Source organism: Mytilus galloprovincialis, chromosome 1 (genome assembly GCF_965363235.1).
Source record: "Mytilus galloprovincialis chromosome 1, xbMytGall1.hap1.1, whole genome shotgun sequence".
Classification (NCBI taxonomy): Eukaryota; Metazoa; Mollusca; class Bivalvia; order Mytilida; family Mytilidae; genus Mytilus; species Mytilus galloprovincialis.
Window position 1 is genome coordinate 45,845,979 of NC_134838.1, and position 21,899 is coordinate 45,867,877.

Here is a 21,899-nt window from a genome sequence, read left to right on the forward strand (position 1 = left end):
CTTCGCCTAGTGTGCAATAAAAACAGTATTTACATAATGTTTAAAACTGTGTCTCGAATGTATGGAGACAATTTAATCTACCCTACGAAGAGTATACTGACAATATATTATGTCCCATATTAATATAACTACTCAATGCAGCACATGTGAGATGTTAGTACATTTTTACCACGGAAACGCGGACGTCACTGAGAGAGGGGCATATAGTTATCACATAGTTGTGATAGTTCTGAGTGGTACATAACATACCAGGCTTAGATTGTACATGAATGATCATGATCATGAATTGTTGGACTATCGTTGGCATGCTGTTTATGAAAATCCGGGGATAATTCGAAGGAAAGATAAATTATTTATAAATTATTTTTATAAAGTGCCCAAGGGCAATTTTATGATAACATGGATAACTTGGCGAGTTAATACACGAAATTACATTTTAGCATGTGCTCGAGGAATGGTTAATGATTACATGAAATGGCAGTGACAATATTATCAAGTTAACTTTATGTTAAATTCCAAGTCGTTTTGAACTGAGACATGCATGAAATATTTGCCACTGAAACGGCGTCAAGTGTAGCAATCCTGGGCCCCCCGGGCATCAATCAATCAATTTCAGAAATTTCCAGTTTCTTTTGTATAATCAATTAAGGGATATTAATCAAGCTACTGCTAAGTCGTTTGAAAGCATGATTTAAGACGGCCGTATGTTTCTCTGTTATAAACTGAGTCACAAATTATTTAATTTAAAATATTACATCAGCTGATCAAATATCGTGGTATGTCGGTTACTGAGTACAAAATGTTGTAGTTTTCTCAGATCTGATGGAACAAATACTTCTTTTGGAGAGTCTTTTCTTCATTCAAATACAGAGGTAAACATTTTACAGAACAATAATACAGTAGGATCCATAATGATCCTCGTACAAATTGGAATTTTAAAAAAAAACCTGATTAAGATCAAGTCACGAGTAGAAATTCGGCCATGTTTGATCCACAGGGACTCGGTCAGACGATAATTTTGGGGGGCATTTTGCAATCCATCAGTGCCATTTTTAGTTGTGTTTCGTACATTGTATTTCATGTTTATTTGTATCAAATTATTAGCGTTAGAACCCAGAGTTGTATGTTTAATAGCAATGAGTAGTTTACTATCAATGTCCTTATACAGAAAAAATACAATAATTACAAAAATATATATCCGCTAACCGAATCCCGGATTCAGGATATCACTAAAAACTATAGTTACATAACAGTAAGAATCTGGATAATACTGGATCTATACTATTATCTATTATTTATACTGATGCACTTGATAAGAATAGAGGGGCAAAGAAATTAATGATAATGTAAATAATGCCACTCAGTTCAATACTTTATAACAAACAAAATATGATAAAATACATAAAATTTCGTTGGGAGAGGAGGGGGGGGGGGAGGGAGGAGTATGGGATCGGAAATTAAAAAGATTGCGAAATGAAACCTCATTCTAAGTTTAATATGTTGATGTTTGGAGGAAAAAGGGGGATGAGAACTTCTGAGTCCGCTAAAATTGAAGTGTTTAACTTGGTCAAAGGATCTGACGGCAGTGAATAAATAATAGAAAGTTAGTCCTACCTTCTTTCTTTTTTTATTCATGTTTGACTATATAAGTTTATTTCATTATAAAGAAAACATAAAAACGAGAAGAATTTGTATGATTGCCAATGAGACAACTCTCCCCAAGAAACCTCATGACGCATGCAGAAGTTAACAACTAAGTGTGGTCCATTAATATCTTTTCCTTCATGTGGCTATGGTATCTTGCTGAAGATATTTTTCAAAAAGATTTTAAAATAAATTATTTTATCCAAAACAGATCATGATTCTAGCAAAATAAACTCTAGGAAATAAAATTGAAAAGCTCCAAAGTCTTATTATTTGTGGTAATTCTTATTTGGGGTACAAGTATTTGGCTTTGCTTTGTGATTACATTGAAATGCAGTTATCGACATATCGATAAACAGTCTGCAGTCCAACTAAAATTAAGAACTATATCGTTATTTACTAACTCACATAACTCGTGTCGACGTATATATTTTGAGTTAGATTGAAAGGCAAGACTATTTGTGTTTGAACATTTATAATAAACGAGTATTATACGTGAGACAGATTAGCTATACTCTGTCTTCCGGCCACTGTTATTTTGTTCTTATCTAGTTTTTTTTCACATTGTGACAAGTTCGTGCGTGGATGATGAATAAATGACAGGAAATTCAACTTCACCGTAATAACTATTATATCAATCTAATTAAATTTAAATCTCTCACTCGCTCTTTTTTTAATGTTTGGTCGCTGCGTGCACTCGTTTATGTGCGCGTATCTATCATGTTTATAGATCGGTTTCAAACCCAAAACTAATTTACATTATTGAAATCTAGGCGATAGCAATACATCGGAATGACCTCAAGGCAGTTTTCGCGATGTAAAAATGGTTGAACATAATTTAGTAACTTAAAGAAAGATAATCGTTTGATCGCTTCTAGACTACTTTTACACTGATGTGATAGCTATGGTATGTATACTGAACTTGAAATATACATTTCTATTACGTACCAGACTATCAGTATAAGTATTTAAAATCGTCAAGAGAAACTGAAATTTTTGAAGAAAATATTTTTAGTAATGTTTGCATCAACTTTGGAGCACTTAAGATCATTTCCAGTTCCTGTCCGTGTTCTTCTCTTTAATATCTTCAGTTTTTCTATAGTTTCTTGTAGACTGGTGCTTTTCTTTTCGGTAGTTATTTTCGTTTTCGTCGGTGTTGGTATTTTTTTCAACTTTTAATTATTTGATAGCTTCTCAATCTGTCTCTGTCACGGTGCCATTTAACGATGGCTGCTGGTTTTAAGACCGCATAATATAGAAATCAATATAAATTCATCTATTTCTTCTGTAAATATGGCTGTAAATACTCCTAATCTGAGCTGCTTATGTAATTTTGACACTTCCAATTCTCGTATAATATAGATTACAAAGAATTCATGTTTGATGCACTGAATTAAAGAAACCATGCTTTTGGTTCGTGCATCTTCAATAAAAAGATGTCTGGATACTGAAGTATCTGCAAGTAGGATGCTAGACAGAGACAAACACGCATCCGTTTGATTCAGAACAATAACGTCAATTCCATAATCATTGGTAAACATTTACTTTCTTCCGTTTTCTGAGGATGATTCATAAATTATTACTTATGTCATTCGAACGAAATCACGGTCTGGGTGAATCGTGATCGTATTTTTTGCAAACAGACGCATGCAAATTAACCGCGGAATTCGATTTCTGAAAAAAAAAATAAAAAAAGTGAGATAATCTTTTATCAGAGACTCTGTGCTCTTATACTTACACACTACAAATATCGTTATGTTTTTTTTTTTTAAATAGAATGTAACTTTGTTTCTTTCAAATGCTTATTATGAAAAATATTCGGTGGGTTAATTGACAACTATACCCCAGTGACCAACTGATCAACTATGAGCGAACATCGTGCCGTATAATAAGATATATAAACACTATTTCTCAGCAAATTGGGACCATTTGCCAAAATTATACTTGGAAAATATGTAAACCAACTTTTAATAATGCACAAATAGTACTAAAAGTGGAATAGGAATAATAGTTGTAAAATAATAGTTGTAAAATAATAGTTGTAAAATAATAGTTGTTAAATAATAGTTTGTTTCCCAATCCACTGTAAATGAATATGTTTAAATCTAATGCGTAAATGATTCGTGAATATATAATTTGAAAATTCCACAATAGTTGATCTTCGCTCTATCTGTAAAATAATCAGTCAATGGTCGAGACTATGGTTGGGTCACTGTTACCGTTATGTTGTATTTCCTTAGCAAACCGTTGATATCAACTATATAATCTTTTTCATTATTGTGTAACCGGAGAGCATGATTCTTCATACAAAATCATATGTGTCTCCTCCGGGGCTCGAACCCGGGACCTCTGGGTTACAAGGCAGCGCGTTAACCGATTGAGCTAAAGAGACACTTTCTAAAAAGCTCAACCGCTTACGACTGACTAAATATCCACCACATTTATACTAAGGGGAGCAATTCCGTCACATGGGATTTTCCAAGGATTTGTATATTTGGAGCTACTCTTCTGTTGAAAATAAATTTGGTTAAACTGCATGTTTGGATGTAGTTTAAATATATCAGTACTTGAACTCATCTCTTCAAGTGCAAAAAAGAAACGGGCTTACTTAAAAACATATGGAAATCTTTGTTACTGGGCATGCGAAGACCGTGATACTTCAATATTTCAGAAAATTAGTTGGTTTGTTTTGGCAAGATTTTATATATTAATGTTATAGGAATTCCTATGGGAACTAACTGTGTACTAAGTGCATGCTAATCTTTCTTCACTGATACAAATCTTCTTTAATTGCAATACGTCGGAAAGGAAATATTTGAATTGCATACACGAATAAAATCCCATTAACGAATAAATCAGCAATTTCAACAATACACTCAATACTAGCAAATACTTTGATGCTATATGCAGGCTTAGTTTGGCACGATTGTATTAAACGTCGAATGACTTTATACTACAGAACTTGAGCTAAGCAAAGTCAATGTAACAGTATTTTGAGAATATAGTGTTTGATTGTATTGTAAAATGAATTCACAACTTTTATGAAGTTGCCATGATTTCAGTTTTGCCATCGCAAACTTCAATGTTTAATTTTTTATTGTGAAGCTTACCTTTAACTGGAACTATGTTTGTCGTAAGTTTATACCTATTTCAATGTCGTAGTTTGCCTGAATGGAAATATGGAAAAAAATATGATATTCGAAAAAGGTAGGAACACATTTCAACACTGAACAAGAGCTACATCGCATGTGCAGTACAAATGTAAAACAATTCAAACGAAATAACCAATGCCTGAAATATGCACAAAACAATAGCAACAAAAAGAAAAAAGTCTATCAAATTCAAGTTATTCTAACTGATGTAAGTAATGATACAACCCTTAGTGACAGTTAATTTTTTTTTTCATAATATGTTTGAAATTAGAATAGTTTACCTCGTCGTTACAGATACGTATATATATTATATTCATGTCTCTATAGTGATTTCGAGGATCCGAAACTCTTTCTGCAATGCAGATTCCGTGGTTTATTAAAGTCTCGTCACAGAAACAACAACTGGCATTAAAAAACATGTTGCATTTACAAACAACGAGGCCCCTCATGGGGGGGGGGGGGGTCCTAGTAATCACATAATCACCATTTTTTTGCCAATATAATCACATAATCATTAAATATTTGCTTATCTTTAGTAATCAAATAATCATAAACTAAAAATACAGTCCTAGGTAATCAAATAATCATGAAATATTTGGCTTAATAATCAAATAATCATTAAAAAAACGGCCAAGTAATCACATAATCAAAAACCCCATGAGGGCCCTCAACAACTATATGACGGGTTAAAACAAGTGACATGCATGCACCATTCGTTCAAGAGTTATTAGACTACATGTATACAAATACATGTACAAACTTACATCATGATTAGTCTATAATCATATAAAACATGTAAAAGAGTAATTATGATATAACATAATGTTTCTCCACGTTTAAATGTTATACTAGGCCAGGTTTTTACAAAAATGTTACAAAAGTTGTTCTTATCATATACTAGATATATATATTTATTCATATAAACATATATAAACTTCTTTTTTTTAATTATCAATGAATATGGACATATATCATGGCCTTGAAATCTTCGAACATTCTGTAAAAGTTCATGTTTTCATCTTGCAACAGTAGTTATTATTATGCTACTGTTATATAATAAATTGTAAAGGAAATTTGACTTAACGGTTGATTTTCTTTTTTGAGAGGAAATTTGACTTAACAGTTGATTTTTAAAAGAAAGGACAAGGTTCACTAATGGCACAATATGGCCTTAAATATCAACTTTATCATTAAACACCAAAAAAGGTCACGATTTGATTCGTAAATGGGTCTATTTCAAAAGACTTAATGCCAAATAAATCAGTTCTTTTAAAAAAAAAAAGTATATAATATTCTCCAAAGTAGGCCCATTTTGGACATTTTGTTAAAATATGGTGATTTTGTGCAATTTTCAGACCTAAAAGCTCTAGGAAAACATTGGCCGCGACCTACGATCCAAAATGTTTTCAAGAGTGTAGCCAAAAGATTTCAATTTTAATATAGAATTCATCAATATAAAGACTTTTCGGATCGTGGATGGAGACCAAGGTTAATTATTCCAAAAACAATTAAAATTGTGGAAAAATTGACCAAAATTGACGTAAAATACAAATAATGTATACTTCAGGGGTCATAGCTTCATATGATTTTAAAGGAAGGTGCCAATGAAATATATTTTTGTATTGATAGTATTATCACAAGTATTTTTATGCAAAATTTGTAATTTATTGGCCCCATTTTAAAAACGTCAAAAATTTAGGATCAATTTTAACCCTTTGTGAACCTTCTCCTTTGAGATTTCACGGAACTTTTTTTGTGTTCGTTTTTGTGTACATGTATATGTACGGAAATGTTACGTTGTCTCACCGGTTTGTTCCGTGTTTATTACTTTTCATGTCAACTTCCAGAAAAATGACAGATGACAGAAATACAGAAAATACCAAAGAAACAAATCACCATGGAATAATGATCATTCTATAGCATGACCTGCTATATTCATATTTTATAGGAGTATCCATAATCTCCCTCAATAATGAAAATTCCATTTGACTGATTGGAAAGATATTTCACCGCATTCTTTGCAGCCAGACTGAGGCCCAGATACCCAAAAATATTGGGTTTCATATACTTTACAGAGTTAATCTTTACAAAGAAAACTAAAAGCTTAACAGCATAAACAATTGTCATTGGAAGACTCTTTCATCTTGTTATTAATGATAAATAATACCAATATGAGCATCAACCCAAACCACACTGTTCTGTCTGGAGAAGAACCAGTGAATCCTGGCAATGGGTTCCACTATCATTGCTCCACAGGAGATCTAATGGGTCCACTAGGACTACTGGTGCAAGGACTGTTAGCCTTTCTTGCCTTTTCATCATTAATAGGTACATATCTGATTTAGTAAAACATTAAGACAAACTATCAGAGCTAATATATATGAGACAGGCATTAACTGTGAAAGCGGACGAAGTCTGCATTAATTATTTTTTTTGAATTCAGACATATTTTAACTTCAAAATCTGTTAAAAAAGAAACGGAAATACAGATACTTTTCCGATTTTGGTTCTGTTGTTAGGGATTTTAGTTTTGACGTTATTTAATTTATGATGTCATATTCAATGTGAAGAAAGAAACACAATCATCAGGTAACGTTTATTTATATCAAAGACAAAGAATTATTAAAAATGAAATTGTTATTGTGTTCCTTGAGTTCCTATATGCATGATCTATTACTAGACTACTAAAAGTCTCATAACAATGAGACTAGAAGAAGGAAGTAGATTTTTGAGCAAATGGGGAAAAATAGAAAAGTCTGGAAAAAAAATCATTAACTTGCGAACATTTTCCGTGAAACTCAATGAATTTTTCATTATACACAATATATGCAATAAAAAAAGATGTACACAAAAAAACTACACATTAAATTGATAAAAATCTGGTTTGAAAAGATTACAAGAAGCTTGAAAATATTGAAAGAACGAGAAAGAAGAAAGATAATGACAACTGGATTAAAACAAAAGTTATCAGTACATGTACATGTACAATACAGTTCTGTTCTCAAAGAAATTTTTAGAGGTTTCAGACACTATTCATAATATTAAAATTAAGAAATATAAGCATTTTCTATATGTTAGTTGATTTTGTTACAGCAAAGAGGTATTGTGAACCAAGATATGAAAGGAGGCCATGGAGAATTTGGTAAATATGTAAAATATTATCAATAAAGATATTACAGATACATGTATTAATTAAACTAAGTCATCATTTTAATGTCTTTTACATCAGCAATACATGTATCTTAGTCGAGGTTGCAAATAAGGGCTGTTTAGTATGTTTTTTAGTTACATGTATGGCCCTAAGAAATGCAGAAGTACATGTAGATATTGTAAGCACTCTTGTACCAACATTTCTCATTTAAGTTTTATAAAGTTTTGTGAAAGATTACATCATCATGATCATCAAGTCTCTGATAAAAAAAATCCGGAATTGATTCAAGGGGTACCAAACTGCTCTTTCACCCTCCAGTTATGTGTTATTCAATTTATTAAACTGAAATTCTATTATTATTGACGTGTAAACTTTAAATTGAAAGTACTGAACAATGAAGTCATGTACATAACAATGCTACAATTATTACAAAAACAACTAATGTGAACATGGTGAAGCAAGATATATATATTTTTTTTTCAAGTCTATGAAAAAAATTCCAGGCCAAAATGTCATAATGTAGAACTAGAACATTGTCTTTAAACTTTTAAAATTAGGGTTGTAAATTTTATTCATTGTCTTTTAAATTATCAATTTTTGATTGGTCTGTACAAGTTAGAGGGTGACATTCAAAAAAAATATCTCTGGCTGACCTATGGGATATAGTAAAATGTCTTCCTTGTAATAGCCAATCAAAAGCTGGCATTTTAACTTGAAGTGTGATAAAATATATATGTATGTTTTGATGATTTACAGGAGTAAAGCATTTCTGTTTTTTTTTATTTTAGGTTTTTTAATACATCCAAGCAAGCTTTTGCAGCATTTTTGATCGACTTTGCTAATGTTTTTCTAGCAGATACTTGAAGAATGATAAAATATATATGTATGTTTAGAGGAGTAAAACATTTCTGTTTTTTTTATTTTAAGTTTTTTGATACATCCAAGCCAGGTTTTGGATCATTTTTGGTCGACTTTGCTAATGTTTTTGTAGCAGATATTTGAAGTTTCCAATCAAAAGCTGGCATTTTAACTTGAAGTATAATAAAATATGTATGTATGTTTTGATGATTTAGAGGAGTTTTTTCTGTTTTTTTATTTTAGGTTTTTTGATACATCCAAGCAAGCTTTTGGAGCATTTTTGATCCACTTTGCTAATGTTTTTCTAGCAGATATCTCCAAAGGTGGTGATCCTTGTACTTGGTAAGTTTCATAACAGAAATGGGGATCAAGTTCAAAATTTTTGATATAAATGGTTTTTGTCGCTTAATAATTGTTGCTGTAAAAATGATTCTTATATCAAGTTCACACTATGCCAAATTAGTTAATCCCGGTTAAATTTAGGTAGTGTGAATGCCTTAACCCGAGTTGAACCGGAATTAAAATTACCCCTCATAGGAGGTCAAGTTAATGTGAACTTAAAGTGAAGTTAATGTGAGGTTATTGCTAGTGTGACATATGACGTTTGCTAAAATAAGTTTTCTATCAGAGGTTACTATGGAGTGATGTCATAAATCAAATGATGTCATATTTTGACAGACGTGTAGTTACCGTATAAACTGGGTCACTTATTATACAATATATAACCCATATTAAATTAGCAGCAGCAAGAGGGATATAAGTGTAATCTATGTTGAAAAACCTACCTCATGACAAACAATGAAACCTATATCATTTCCGATATTGGGCGAAAAATTGATAAATTAAGTGACATTAATTGAAAACACGGAAAGTGCTTGGTGATGATTGTACTCTCCTAAAGCGGCCAGGAGTGGGGTTAAATATTTCAGACTTTAAAATAATGCATCTGCATTGAAAAAAATTAATGTAAATACATGTATGTACATTGGACAGATGCTGGTTACAATTTTGCGCTAACTTTTCTATTTTTGTTGAGAGGGAAAATTTCCAAACCAGGTTAATTTCTAATCAAGTGTGAACTGGAGTAATTAATTTGGGTTAATTAGCCTGGGTTTGAGATGATTGTATGGTACAAACTTCTTTTGTTATAATGATAATTTTACTTTCAGGTATGTTGTCAGTTTCCTGTTGGATTCTACTATTGGATTGGTTGTCATATATATTGGTCTCAAAATCACACAATTCATTGTTGACAGATATAAATGTGAATCCCTAAAGTTTGGAGAGTATGGTAAGGATCAAATTTAACTATATTTGCTCTGTGGAAAAATTGCAACGATATAGCACCTTAAAAAACTTGTTTCAACCTCAGAATAAATACTTTAAATGTTACGGTTAGAATATATACCTGCAAATATAAAAAAAAAAAAGATGTACCGGTAGTATGATTGCCTAAAAGAGGGTTGAAAGATACTAGAGGAACAGTCAAACTCATAAATTGAAAATAAACTGACAACACCATGGCTGTAAATGAAAAAGACAAACAGACAAATAATAGTACACAAGAAACAACATAGAAAACTAAAGACTGAGCAACACAAAAACCCCACCAAAAACTGGGGGTGATCTCAGGTGCTCTTGAAGGGTGTGGCACATATTGTGTTGCTCAAAAGCATACTATAACTAAATTAAAAACCAATTGTTCAGAGAACAATTGAAGGTCTTTCCACCCAAAACAATGTATTTTAATTCAAAAGTTGTCAAATTAAGTTTAAAATGTCATTTCAATCTTTAAATGATAGCTTGTTGTAGGCTGATTCCCAAAATATATGGTTTCTATACAATATTATTTAAATAATGGAGATAATTTGTTACTTCCGATAATATTTGAATATTAACTTGACACTGATTAAAAAAATATCTGGTTCTACCGGTATATACTTTTATGTAAATAAAGTATAAAAAATAGCTACTTCCAGTTTACACAAGGTCACTTCCAGTTGTTTTTTTCAAGGTTAAATGGTTTGATAATTTTTGCAAAAAGTCTCATGGCTTTATCATGTATACCTATGAGGTAAAAGCAAAGGTCAAAATCTAGAACGTCAAATTAAGCTATGACCTTGAGATCAATTTCAAGGTCATTAACCAAGGACCTTAAATCAAAAGACCATAGGTCTTAATTATAATTGATTAATGAGTAATATCACAATACGCATATTTTTAAATACAATAGGGGAGAAAACTCCCTTTTACGTTCAAGGTACTCTTGCAATTAAAATTTACGTGTTACGACATGTTGCAACTAACAATTTAGTAAAAATAATTTGTTGATATCTTATACGGTTTTTGGTAATAAGTGAAAATAAGCCCAATTCAAAAATTGGAATATGACCTTGACCTTGACCTAATTTCATTTTTTTGGACCAAGGACCTCAAATCAAAAGATCCTAGGTCTCTATCACTTATGGTTTACAAGATAGAAATGCATATCACTTATATCAAATGCATAAGGGGAAATAACTCTCATATGGAGCGTTCATGTTGCTTCGGTCAAAATGGGACAAATCATGCGAAGGATATAACCAGCAATGTTATAAAATAAATTTGTCCTAATCTTTTACGGTTGTGAAGGAGTAGTGGACACAATATTATTGCAAAACAAATATTTATCGCAAGAACAAAATTAGGCGGAAGGGAAAAAAAAATAATCAGAAGAAAAACAATAGGTCTTTCGACCTGAAAAACAAAACAGAACCAGATTTACTCATCACACAGTCTAAATTTAGATTTTGTAAATGTTCAATGTTTTCTTGTTCTGAGTCACACAGTAATAAATGCATTTCCGACTAATGTGATATTTACCAATAATTAATCAATGAACAATCAATCTTGTTGTAAATCACACAGTGAGTAATAAATTCATTTCCAACTAATGTGATATTTACCAATAATTAATCAATCAATCAATATCTCCATAATGCATTACATATATATTGGTTAATATTCAAAATATTATGTTTTATTCCAAGTATTTACTTACAGGAAGTCCTCCAAAATGCAATGCATTTATTGGTCAGTGTGGACTCTATATTCTGGTTATGATAGTAGAAAAGATATTAATGACACTGCTGATTTCATTTCACTTCTGGAAGGATGTAAGTATGGATTATCTCTCTTTTATCTTTTAATTGGTGCTATATAAGTTTGATAATTACTGTGGAATGGTTGTTCAATTTTAAAGTATGTTATTATCTTGAGAATGCTTGAAATATACTTCAAATATCATTTTTTTTTTGATACTCAAAAGTTGCGGACTAGTTGTTTACTTTGTAAATGTGAATATATTAATCAGATGCAGTATTGGGTATATGTCATTTAGACAACAACTGTACTATCTAAACGAAAATTTTAAGTTCTTTTAACATATTCAGAAAACAGGAAAGTAGGTATCTGACAGACTCTATATAATATCTATAGAACATAAGATATTTTGTTTTTTATTGACATTGAAGGGAGTTGTTAATATATTTTCTTGTCCTGACAGAAGTGATTGAATTGACATGCCCCTTTCCTATAGATCTGATACAAAGTGTCCCTTAATCTGTGATATAAGACAATACAATCAAAGAATAAATAATATGTATATTTTAATAATGTACTAGTGAGTTTATTCTGGCAATTGTTGTAACGAGACAAAACTTGTTCAAAGTAGCTGAGATTTAAAGAAAAATAAACATAAGCTTTTCAAAGATAATTTGGATTGATTTAAGCTAGAACAACATAATTTGTCTTTTGCTAACATGTTCATTGAGTTATACAAAAGAAATATCAAATACTAAATATTTATTTTATTATGATTATTTGTTAAACATAAAGACGTTACTGTGAGTCAATGCAATATAAAATTGTTTCAAGGATATAATCCATAAACTAACATAGAATAAATTTGTTGTCTATTTTAGGTTAGAAAATTCATAATGTCACCTGTCAAAGATCCTCATGTAGAATTAGTCCTAGTTATGTTTATTATACCTTTAGTAGTTAATGTAAGTATACAATATATGTTAGTACATTACACTAAAAGTAATTGAGGTATAAATATCTCAAAGGTATGATCTTATGACCTTGGTGGCCTAGTGGTCTATAGCGTTTATTTTCATTGATCAATAGCCTGTCTACTTTGAGGTTATGAATTTGATCCCTGCTTGTGGGAACGTGTGTTTGAATCTGATCTAATTAACAAGGATTATCAGTTTATCACTGCTAAGTTGTCATTCACCGATAAAAACGTGCCATGATATAACCAACAACAATCAATAGCGATTATCTTTTACCCTAAATGCAAGATACAAATGAAGTTACATTTAAACACCTACATGTTGGTTTTCCCGTTTGAATGCTTTTACACTAGTAGTTTTGGGGCCCTTTATAGCTTGTTGTTCGGTGTGAACCAAGGCTCCGTGTTGAAGGCCGTACATTGACCTATAATGGTTTACTTTTTTTAAATTGTTATTTGGATGGAGAGTTGTCTCATTGGCACTCACACCCCATCTTCCTATATCTGTGTTAAAAAGTTGATTTATTTAACTAGAGGAATTATTTTGTTTTCATTTGAAGACACTGTTTTCTTTGAGTGCAAGTATTTAGTTTTATTCAACCTTTTAAAACATGCCAGTAATATATCTTATCTTTTTATATTGCAGGCTTTTATATTTTGGGTAGTAGATAATTTCTTGAAGCGAAAAATAAAAGGGACAAAAACCATTTATGTCACAGAAAATGATTCTTCAGTTACTTATCATCGACGACAAGAAAAAGCTCACTCTTATAATAAGATAGAAAGGTCAGAAGAATCAGATTTGCTAGCCTCCACAGATGAAGAAATAGACATAAGACATAGGTCTTCTTCAACTGACCATCTGCTGTCTTGATGTAAGAGGAAGTTGATAGAGGGAGATAACTCAGACAAGATGCTTGCCATGTGATACTGTTTTGTTTTTGATATTGAATTTTAGTTTTGGGTGCTAAATCCAGTCAATTGTCCAGTTGAGTGATTTTTTTGTGCAATAATTGTTGGAGAATCTTAGTACTGGAAATGAAAGAGAGAACTGTTTGATACAGTTTACATGATTTGTGATTTAAATCAAGATGGGCTTTATTGTCTTTTTAAATTAAAGTGGTATTTGCTTGTAATGTTTTAAGAAGGAATGTTTTATTTGTGTACATAGTTTGATAGCCTTGCACTGAAAGTTCTACTTAATATTTGTTTTTGTGTTTCACTTGTTGTCTTTTGCATGCTGATTGATGTTTGTTGTTTTATGATGTGCTTTTTAAAATAATTATTCAATTTATTTAAAAATACTTGTGTAAATATTTTCCTATTATTACCAAAGGTTTTGAAATCATAGTTGTTAAAGGTGAATGTACCACAGAAGAATTAATCCAATGGAATTTTAAAGAAAAAGATTGTAAAAGGGAAAGAAAGTAAAGATAGCATTACAATTTTTTCGTCAGCTGAAGTAATTTATCAGTTTAAATATCCAGTATTAATCACCATCAATGTATAAATGTAAAATTCTGAAACTATCACAAAATTAAGTAAATTGTGCATCTATCATTGCCATAGTTATTGTCATAAATATTTTTGGAACAATATGTTAGTACGTATTATATTACAACAAATAGATGCCATTATAGAAATATAGTTTATCTAAAACAGATGCTTCTTAGTAGCAGTATAAAATATTTGCCTGCTTTCTTAAGGCCACCTTTGAATAGTATAAACTGGGCATTAGAGAATCGACTTTGGTTCTGTGGTTTAGTTATAATTAATGAATTTTCTATTGTAAAAAGGAATTTTTCTTGTGAGAGGAGTAAATTATCATGAGAATGATTGTTGTTTCCATTATTTCCAGGGTAACTTCTAAAATAGTCATGTGTAATTTCAAATAACACAACAATCATTTATATTTATAAACAGCAAGGAATATTTGTAAAATTTTAAGAGCCTGAATTTTTGAATAAACAACGATTATTAACATCTTGCCGCTAATTTGTTAATTCAAATCTGTGGTGAAATTTTGTCCCATCAGATTTAATATGCTCAGGGAAAGATTTACAATTGACTTGATCTGAAATAAGTTGCAGTCCCAATTTGACGTGTGTTTTTTGGATATGTTTTAATTATTTTCAATTAGTTTATTTTTTGTTCATTTCCTGCATTATGTACATTCACTTATGTAAATCAGTTACTGTAACAAGTTTGAAATTAAATTTTTTCCATAGATGTTTGTAAATTATTGTTTTTAAAAAGGGTAACTTTATTGAAATTATGTCATTGCCATTGCCATAACTAAGAAGTTGCAAATACATTCATAAAGAAAATGTTTACAATTTGGGGCATATTTTAGATATTGTCATGTTTTATCTTAGACTGAGTTGAAAGCCTATGGTAAATTATACATAGTCCTTAAGGGGTTTAGTGTTTGGCATTTTTTTTTTTAGAAAATTTGAGGAGTTGGACCATCATTGTTAATATTTTAGATCTATTTTGGCTAGATAGGTTGTCACATAAACAAACTATGTATGTATATTTTTATCCCAACTTCACCTACATTTTACAAAATTTATATTGATGTTGTTAATGTTTAGACCTTGCCGTCCCGTCTTTGACATCCTTGGTATCATTTGTACTCCACAAAGGTTAGGTATATTATTATATTGAAGTTCCTTTCTTATTTCCCATGGGATCAAAGGTCAGTAATTTCTAACATGGGGATATTTATATGCAGTATATAAAATTGAGAATAGAAATAGTTAGTATATGACCATCTGACACCTTGACCCCTTTTTCATTATTATGTAATCTGTTCAATTAGTTCAGGATTATATCTTTTCACAAGTTACTGTACCTGACAGCTCACGAGTTGCTAGTTTGTGAATTTGTTGTAACAGCCAACTCAAGTCAAACACCTCAACCATATTTTCATGCTCTAGTCATTATTTTCAGGTTATTGGTTTAGTCAGTATCTAAGAAATTATACATACATGTAACAGGTTTACAAAACTGCTATACATTTTAAGAGATACATGTGCATTTTACCAAAGTTCAACAGGCTAGATATTATAAGTTGTAAACTCTTGTATCCTCAAGTCTAAATGATGCTTATTGTTAACACTTATTATTTATGAACACAGTCATGTATTTTTATGAGCTTTTTGTCATAGATCTTTTACTGACTCGCTTAAGTTGTTTTTGTGTGTTTGAGACATAGTGTAAATTCTAAACTATAATTGAACGCAAGGGCTCAATTGTAATGAAAGAGATTAGTTAATCTGTTAATTGCATTTTCTAATCTAATAAAGAGATTTTGTAGAGCATAAACAGTTTCAGAATTCTTCATGACTAATGATTATTTTTGAAAAGGAAAAAAATATTTATAGAGATTTAAATTTATTAAATGGTATTACTTGTATGATATTCATTGAAATATAGTTTTGCAGTAGGAAGTAATTTGAATTATTTAAAGAAGATGGTGATTTGTTGATTAGTAAATAATTTGAATGTTGTCAACTTTGTGCTTCAACTAACATTGTATTTGCTGACTATTGGTGTTTTGATTTTAGTCATTGTTTGTGCCATTTTATTTGTCTTGTACTTAATGTATGTGAACAAAGTATGTTGTCTTTTTATTATTTTTTGTTTGTTTTTTGGATGCATTTTCATTTTTCATATGATTAGTTGTAGAATTTCATCTCAATCAATAAACATTTAAATATTTTAAGATTCCATATCCAAATGGGATAGACAATATTGGGGTATGTTCCCAATTTTTAGCCTAAGAAGGGGCAGTTCATTTTTTTCTGTGTTAATTTTGATTGATAACATTGAAAGTTTTGCTTTCAAATACGTACCATAAAAACAATATATGTAAAATTAATGGACTTTTTTTAGTTATATTAGTCACTTTAGAAAAATTAGTTGGGGTATTTAAAACTTTATCCAGTAATTTAATGCTCCTAGTAGGACAGAGGGGGATATTAAGAGGTTGGTAGATCATTTGATACGGTTGGGCGAACTTTAAATCTGTAGCTTAAATATGGCAGCTGCATAGCTTAGTGAGTGGATTTATCCTTTTTTTTTTAATTATATTTAGATATCCATAAGGTTAACAAATGTCTTTTTTGAATAATTGTAGAAAATGTTCATTTATTTTCATGGGTAACAATTATTATGTATTATGGAAAAAAAATTTTCCAGTGGATATGTGAAAAATTAACACCAACTCTTGTATCCATGTATAGATTATGAACACATTTTTATTAAATATACGAAATGTGATTCATTATAATTGACAATCAAATCTTATAAATTACTTTTATTATAATAAACTTTAGACAAATATGATATAAAAGGATATGTTGTCTCATATATATTTATATATAGAAATATGATTAAATGTATAAATATACCAATTGTCTAAATGTACCAATTGTATAAATATACCAAAAGTATAAATTTATGTATCAATTGTATACAGTAAAAGTCTGTTATATTCTAAAAGTTGTTTTTTCTAAAGATAACACATTTTCCTTTTAGATCAAGGTATAGAACCACTCATTTGGGCAAAGTCATTAAGAACATACAAAAGTAGTACATATTTAACCAAAATAGTCCTTACACAGAGCCTCAACTTTATTAAAAAGTAAAATATTTAGGTAATTTTAGAATCAAATGAAAGCTCAAGGTCTTAGGATCATAGATGAAAGTTTGTTTTAAATAATAAGATAAATATATGAAATTACAATGGGAAGAATTTTGATCAGAAGTACAATGTACCTGTATTAATTCATCTTCCCGGAACAAACGCACTCTGAGATGCAATTTAAGATATGTTGAAATATTTAGAACAAGTCAGAATAAGATATTGTTTTGCTATGAAATAACTGCAACTTCATTGGAACTTCAGACAAAATAGCTAAAAATGCTTCAGAATGTATAATTTAACATAGAAAGCAAAAGGTCTATGAATAAGTTGTTTTATTCCTGAAGCTTTTTTCCAATAATTTGCTAAAATAATATACCTGTTGTTAATTTTTCTTTATTTATTTCTTTACGAGGAAAATCGTAATTCAGCTTTAAGAAATTTACAGTTAATTAAAATTCAATGCTATGTGATATGAAATATGATTGCGATTAAATTGATACAAGAATATAAAACTGTTTGAGGCCTTTGAAATATTCCAATTTACAGATTAGTGTTGCTTTAGCATTGGCCTAGCATAGGTAAATGCTTTTTTTTTCTTAATGCATATAGGTTCTTTTTCTGATCTTCTTAATTGTTTATTTAATTAATTTCAATATATTTTTTTTAAAAACTGCTGAATTATTGAGGTATTTTGTAGCTCAAAATGAAATGAAGCATTTTATCACATAACATTATGAAATAATCTTACATAGGAAATCCCAAAAAGTGTACCAGTACATATTTATTGTGATCCATGTAAAACTTTCATTCATGCAGTCTTTTAATTGCCAAAATGTTTTTTTTTCTCTCATAAAATGTATTTCTTTAGTGCCAAACATAATATTCTATAAAAAAAAGTCTCTGCTTAAACTTTCTGTTACATTTTTATCATTTAAAGTGTTGAAAAAAGTTTTAATTGTTTTATAATTATACAGCTTTTTTCAAATTTTAGATATGCCACTTTCTAAAATCACGTGCAGAATATTGCTAAAATGGAAAAATTCATATAAAGATTGAAGGGACTTTCACTATGAAAAAGGTTGAAACATAATACCAAACATTTTTTAACAAAGAAGTTGTTTGCTGTCATATCAATTAGGGTTTTATACATTTTTTTTTAAGTATGATTTGTTAAGCTGTGGATTCTTGAAGTGTATCCCTTTTAACAGTATACTCCAAATTTATTAATAATGTAGCTTCTGAAGTATTATGTGTATTTTGATGTTACACTGTACTTGTTTTTTTCTTCTAACATGACATATAGTAAGTAGAGTTCATTTTAATGCATGTTTTAAAGCAAAAAGGAGTGAAACATTGAAATATTTCCTTATGTTACAAAGCTTTATCGTTGCATTACAATTATGTCATTTTCAATAGATTATTGTGTTTTTTGTCTGTTTAACAAGAAGGCATTTATATGCTTATTATATTACTGGAATTGTGAAATGAGTCCTCAATTCAAGTTTAAAAAAAGTATAGTGTTTATATTTTTAAAAACATTTCCTTGTCTTCATTGAATTTTGTATTAAGGCAAATTTAATAGAGATATATTAAAGTGAATTTGTATGATTTATTATCACTTGTTTTTTAGCACATTATTTTCAGTTAAAACGATTTACCTACTGATGTCATGAAAATTCCTGGAGAAAATGCAATTATTTATACATTACAATATTATGTCCTATGCATTACCATGTCAAAAATCATACTGTGCTCATATTTGCTGGATATTAACTTGTTCAAGGGTCACATGTTAACATATTGCAATCCTATCATCTTTTAAATATTTATAAATCATTTTATGTAGCCTTCATAAAACTTTTTTCTCCTTTAACATTCAACCCTATTAACAATATTAGAAATATAAAGTCACCAATAATTATGTGAATAAATTCTGCTTTCTAAGGCTCAATTACCATTTTGTAGATGGTGAATATGATAATTGTTTAGCTTTTGAATTAACAAAAGCAGACTTGTACAAGTCACAAGAATATTGTAATCAAAAGATACTTTGGTATAATTGAAACATTATGATAGGCTTTATATAAAATGTCAAAATTTTAATAAAATATTTAGTTCTTATTTTTGTTGTTTTTATGTGTACAGTGCACAAGTGCAGGTTTAGAAATTGTACATTTATATGACTGCAGGTAGTTTTTATGGTTTTCATACATTTATTTGGAGATTGGTAAACATTCATGAAACATTTATTAGATTAATGATGTGAAAAAATGATGAAGCCACACAAGGATTCTTTTTTCAATCACTTTTCTGGATTAATTTTCATCATTACAAGAAGTTGGAAAGCTAAATGATAAAATACATATCAACTTCCATACCTAAAATGAGCTACCAAAGTGTGATCAGGTTATCTAAGTAATTTTTTTCTGAGACAATTAAAACTAAATTTCTTTTACATTAGCAAGCAGGATATGTCAAAGGAAGTGAACAAAAATACAGGGGTATAATTGTTAAAAAAGAGGGACTAAAGATACCAGAGGGAGAGTCAAACTCATTAATCTTAAATAAACTGACAACGCCATGACTAAAAAATTAAAAGACACAGACAAATATTAGTACACATGACACAACATAGAAAACTAAAGTCTAAGCAACATGAAACACCACCAAAAACTGGGGGTGATCTCAGGTGCTCGGGAAGGGTAGGCAGATCCTGCTCCACATGTGGCACCCGTCATGTTGCTCATGTTATTACAAACCCGGTAAATAGTCTAATTCGGTAGGTCACATTCATGAAAGGGAAGGGGATTGTAGTTATGGTGTAAGGAAAATGCCATATCATCTGTGTAACGATTATTCCATAATTGTCAACCAACTCGTGAAGGCCTTGTGAGCAGCAACCCTCTATCAAGAAAATCATGATAGGAAATACAAGCACGGGAATATCGTATTATTTGGGTGATATATACCCCGTATGGAGGTACTGCTGGAATTTTGCTACTTAGAAATGGAAAGTTCACAATTGGAATGCTGAAATCATCTCTTTTGTCTTAAAGTTTTGTTTTCAACTGACCCTTAAAAAAAGTTTTAAAAACTTCATACTTAGAAGTAAAAACGAACTTATGTTTTGTATGTAAATAAAGGCAACAGTATAGTATACCGTTTTTTAAAACTCACAAATCGATAGAAAAAAACAAATCCGGGTTACAAACTAAAACTGAGGGAGACGCATTAAACATAAGAGGAGAACAACGACACAACATTAAAATGTAACACACAGAGAAACAAACTAATCATAAAAGGGATGTGGTCTAGAATCTTCAATATATTCTGTTTCTTGGTAAAAATAATGTTATTCTGACATAAAACAATATTGTTTACTTATATTCGACCTATGACTTATAATAATGATGTTCTTGAGGGATGTCAGTACTTTTTCTCAAATATACCTTCAGAACGAAGCTATAACAAAGACAGAAAAAAGTCGTCCATTTGTTTGTCTATTTGTTAGTATGTGTTTGTCTAAAACACAGTTCAAATCCAAATGTGTTTTTTACTACTTATCCACCAACCAAATTAAATAGAACTACAGCGTTAATGCAAGATACTAGCTTATATTTCAAAATTATAATTGATATCACATTTAAAAGCTAAAATAAACAAATAGGACATACATGTTAAGAATGTCAACATCTCCCTACTTTCTATATAAAATTAAAAAAAAAAAAAAAAATCATTAGACTAATTGGCCTTAAATAATTTGTATATAGGTATAAGGAGATGTGAAACGAGTGCAAATTAGATACCCCCCATCCCAATCACAATTTGTCAAAGTAAACCATTATAGGTAAAAGTAATGTCTTCAACACGAAGCGTTAGCTCACACGGAACATCAAGCTACAAAGGACCCCAAAATAAGAAGTGCAAAACCATTCAAACGGGAAAACCAATGGTCTGATTGATATAACAAAAAAAAAGAGTAACGAGAAACACTGATGAACCACACCAACAAACGACAACTATTGAACATCAGATGCCTGACTTAGGACAGGTGCAAACCAATGCATTTTTACGTGTTGGCAAATTATCTTGAAACAGATAGAAAGAAACTGATGATGAAATTAGTCTAATTTGTAAAGGAGCACAAGACGAAATAAATGACGAGTTGTCTGAGAAATGTTCAGATTCAGGATAAATATGAATAACAAAATCTGGTATTCTTGCCAATTAGACTATTATCAGACACTCTAAATTTTAGCTAGATTGATAATTTTGGGGACCAAATGTACAAAAATGCATTAAGAAGGACAACACAATAAAACAGGTTTAAAATGTCTAAAAATAATATTCTTAATAAATCAGGGTTTATATAGAATATGAATAGCT

At 30.2% G+C, this 21,899-nt stretch overlaps 1 protein-coding gene across 1 annotated transcript; it reads left to right on the top strand.

Annotated features, from left to right (window-relative positions):
- The first annotated feature begins 6,623 nt into the window (after positions 1-6,623).
- Positions 6,624-16,185, top strand: LOC143075849 (store-operated calcium entry regulator STIMATE-like). The gene is made up of 7 exons (XM_076251430.1): positions 6,624-7,124; positions 7,890-7,938; positions 9,049-9,147; positions 9,975-10,096; positions 11,848-11,960; positions 12,768-12,851; positions 13,509-16,185. The coding sequence occupies exons 1-7, from the start codon at positions 6,950-6,952 to the stop codon at positions 13,734-13,736; spliced, it is 870 nt and encodes a 289-aa protein (XP_076107545.1). The 5' UTR covers positions 6,624-6,949; the 3' UTR covers positions 13,737-16,185.
- The last annotated feature ends 5,714 nt before the right edge of the window (positions 16,186-21,899 follow it).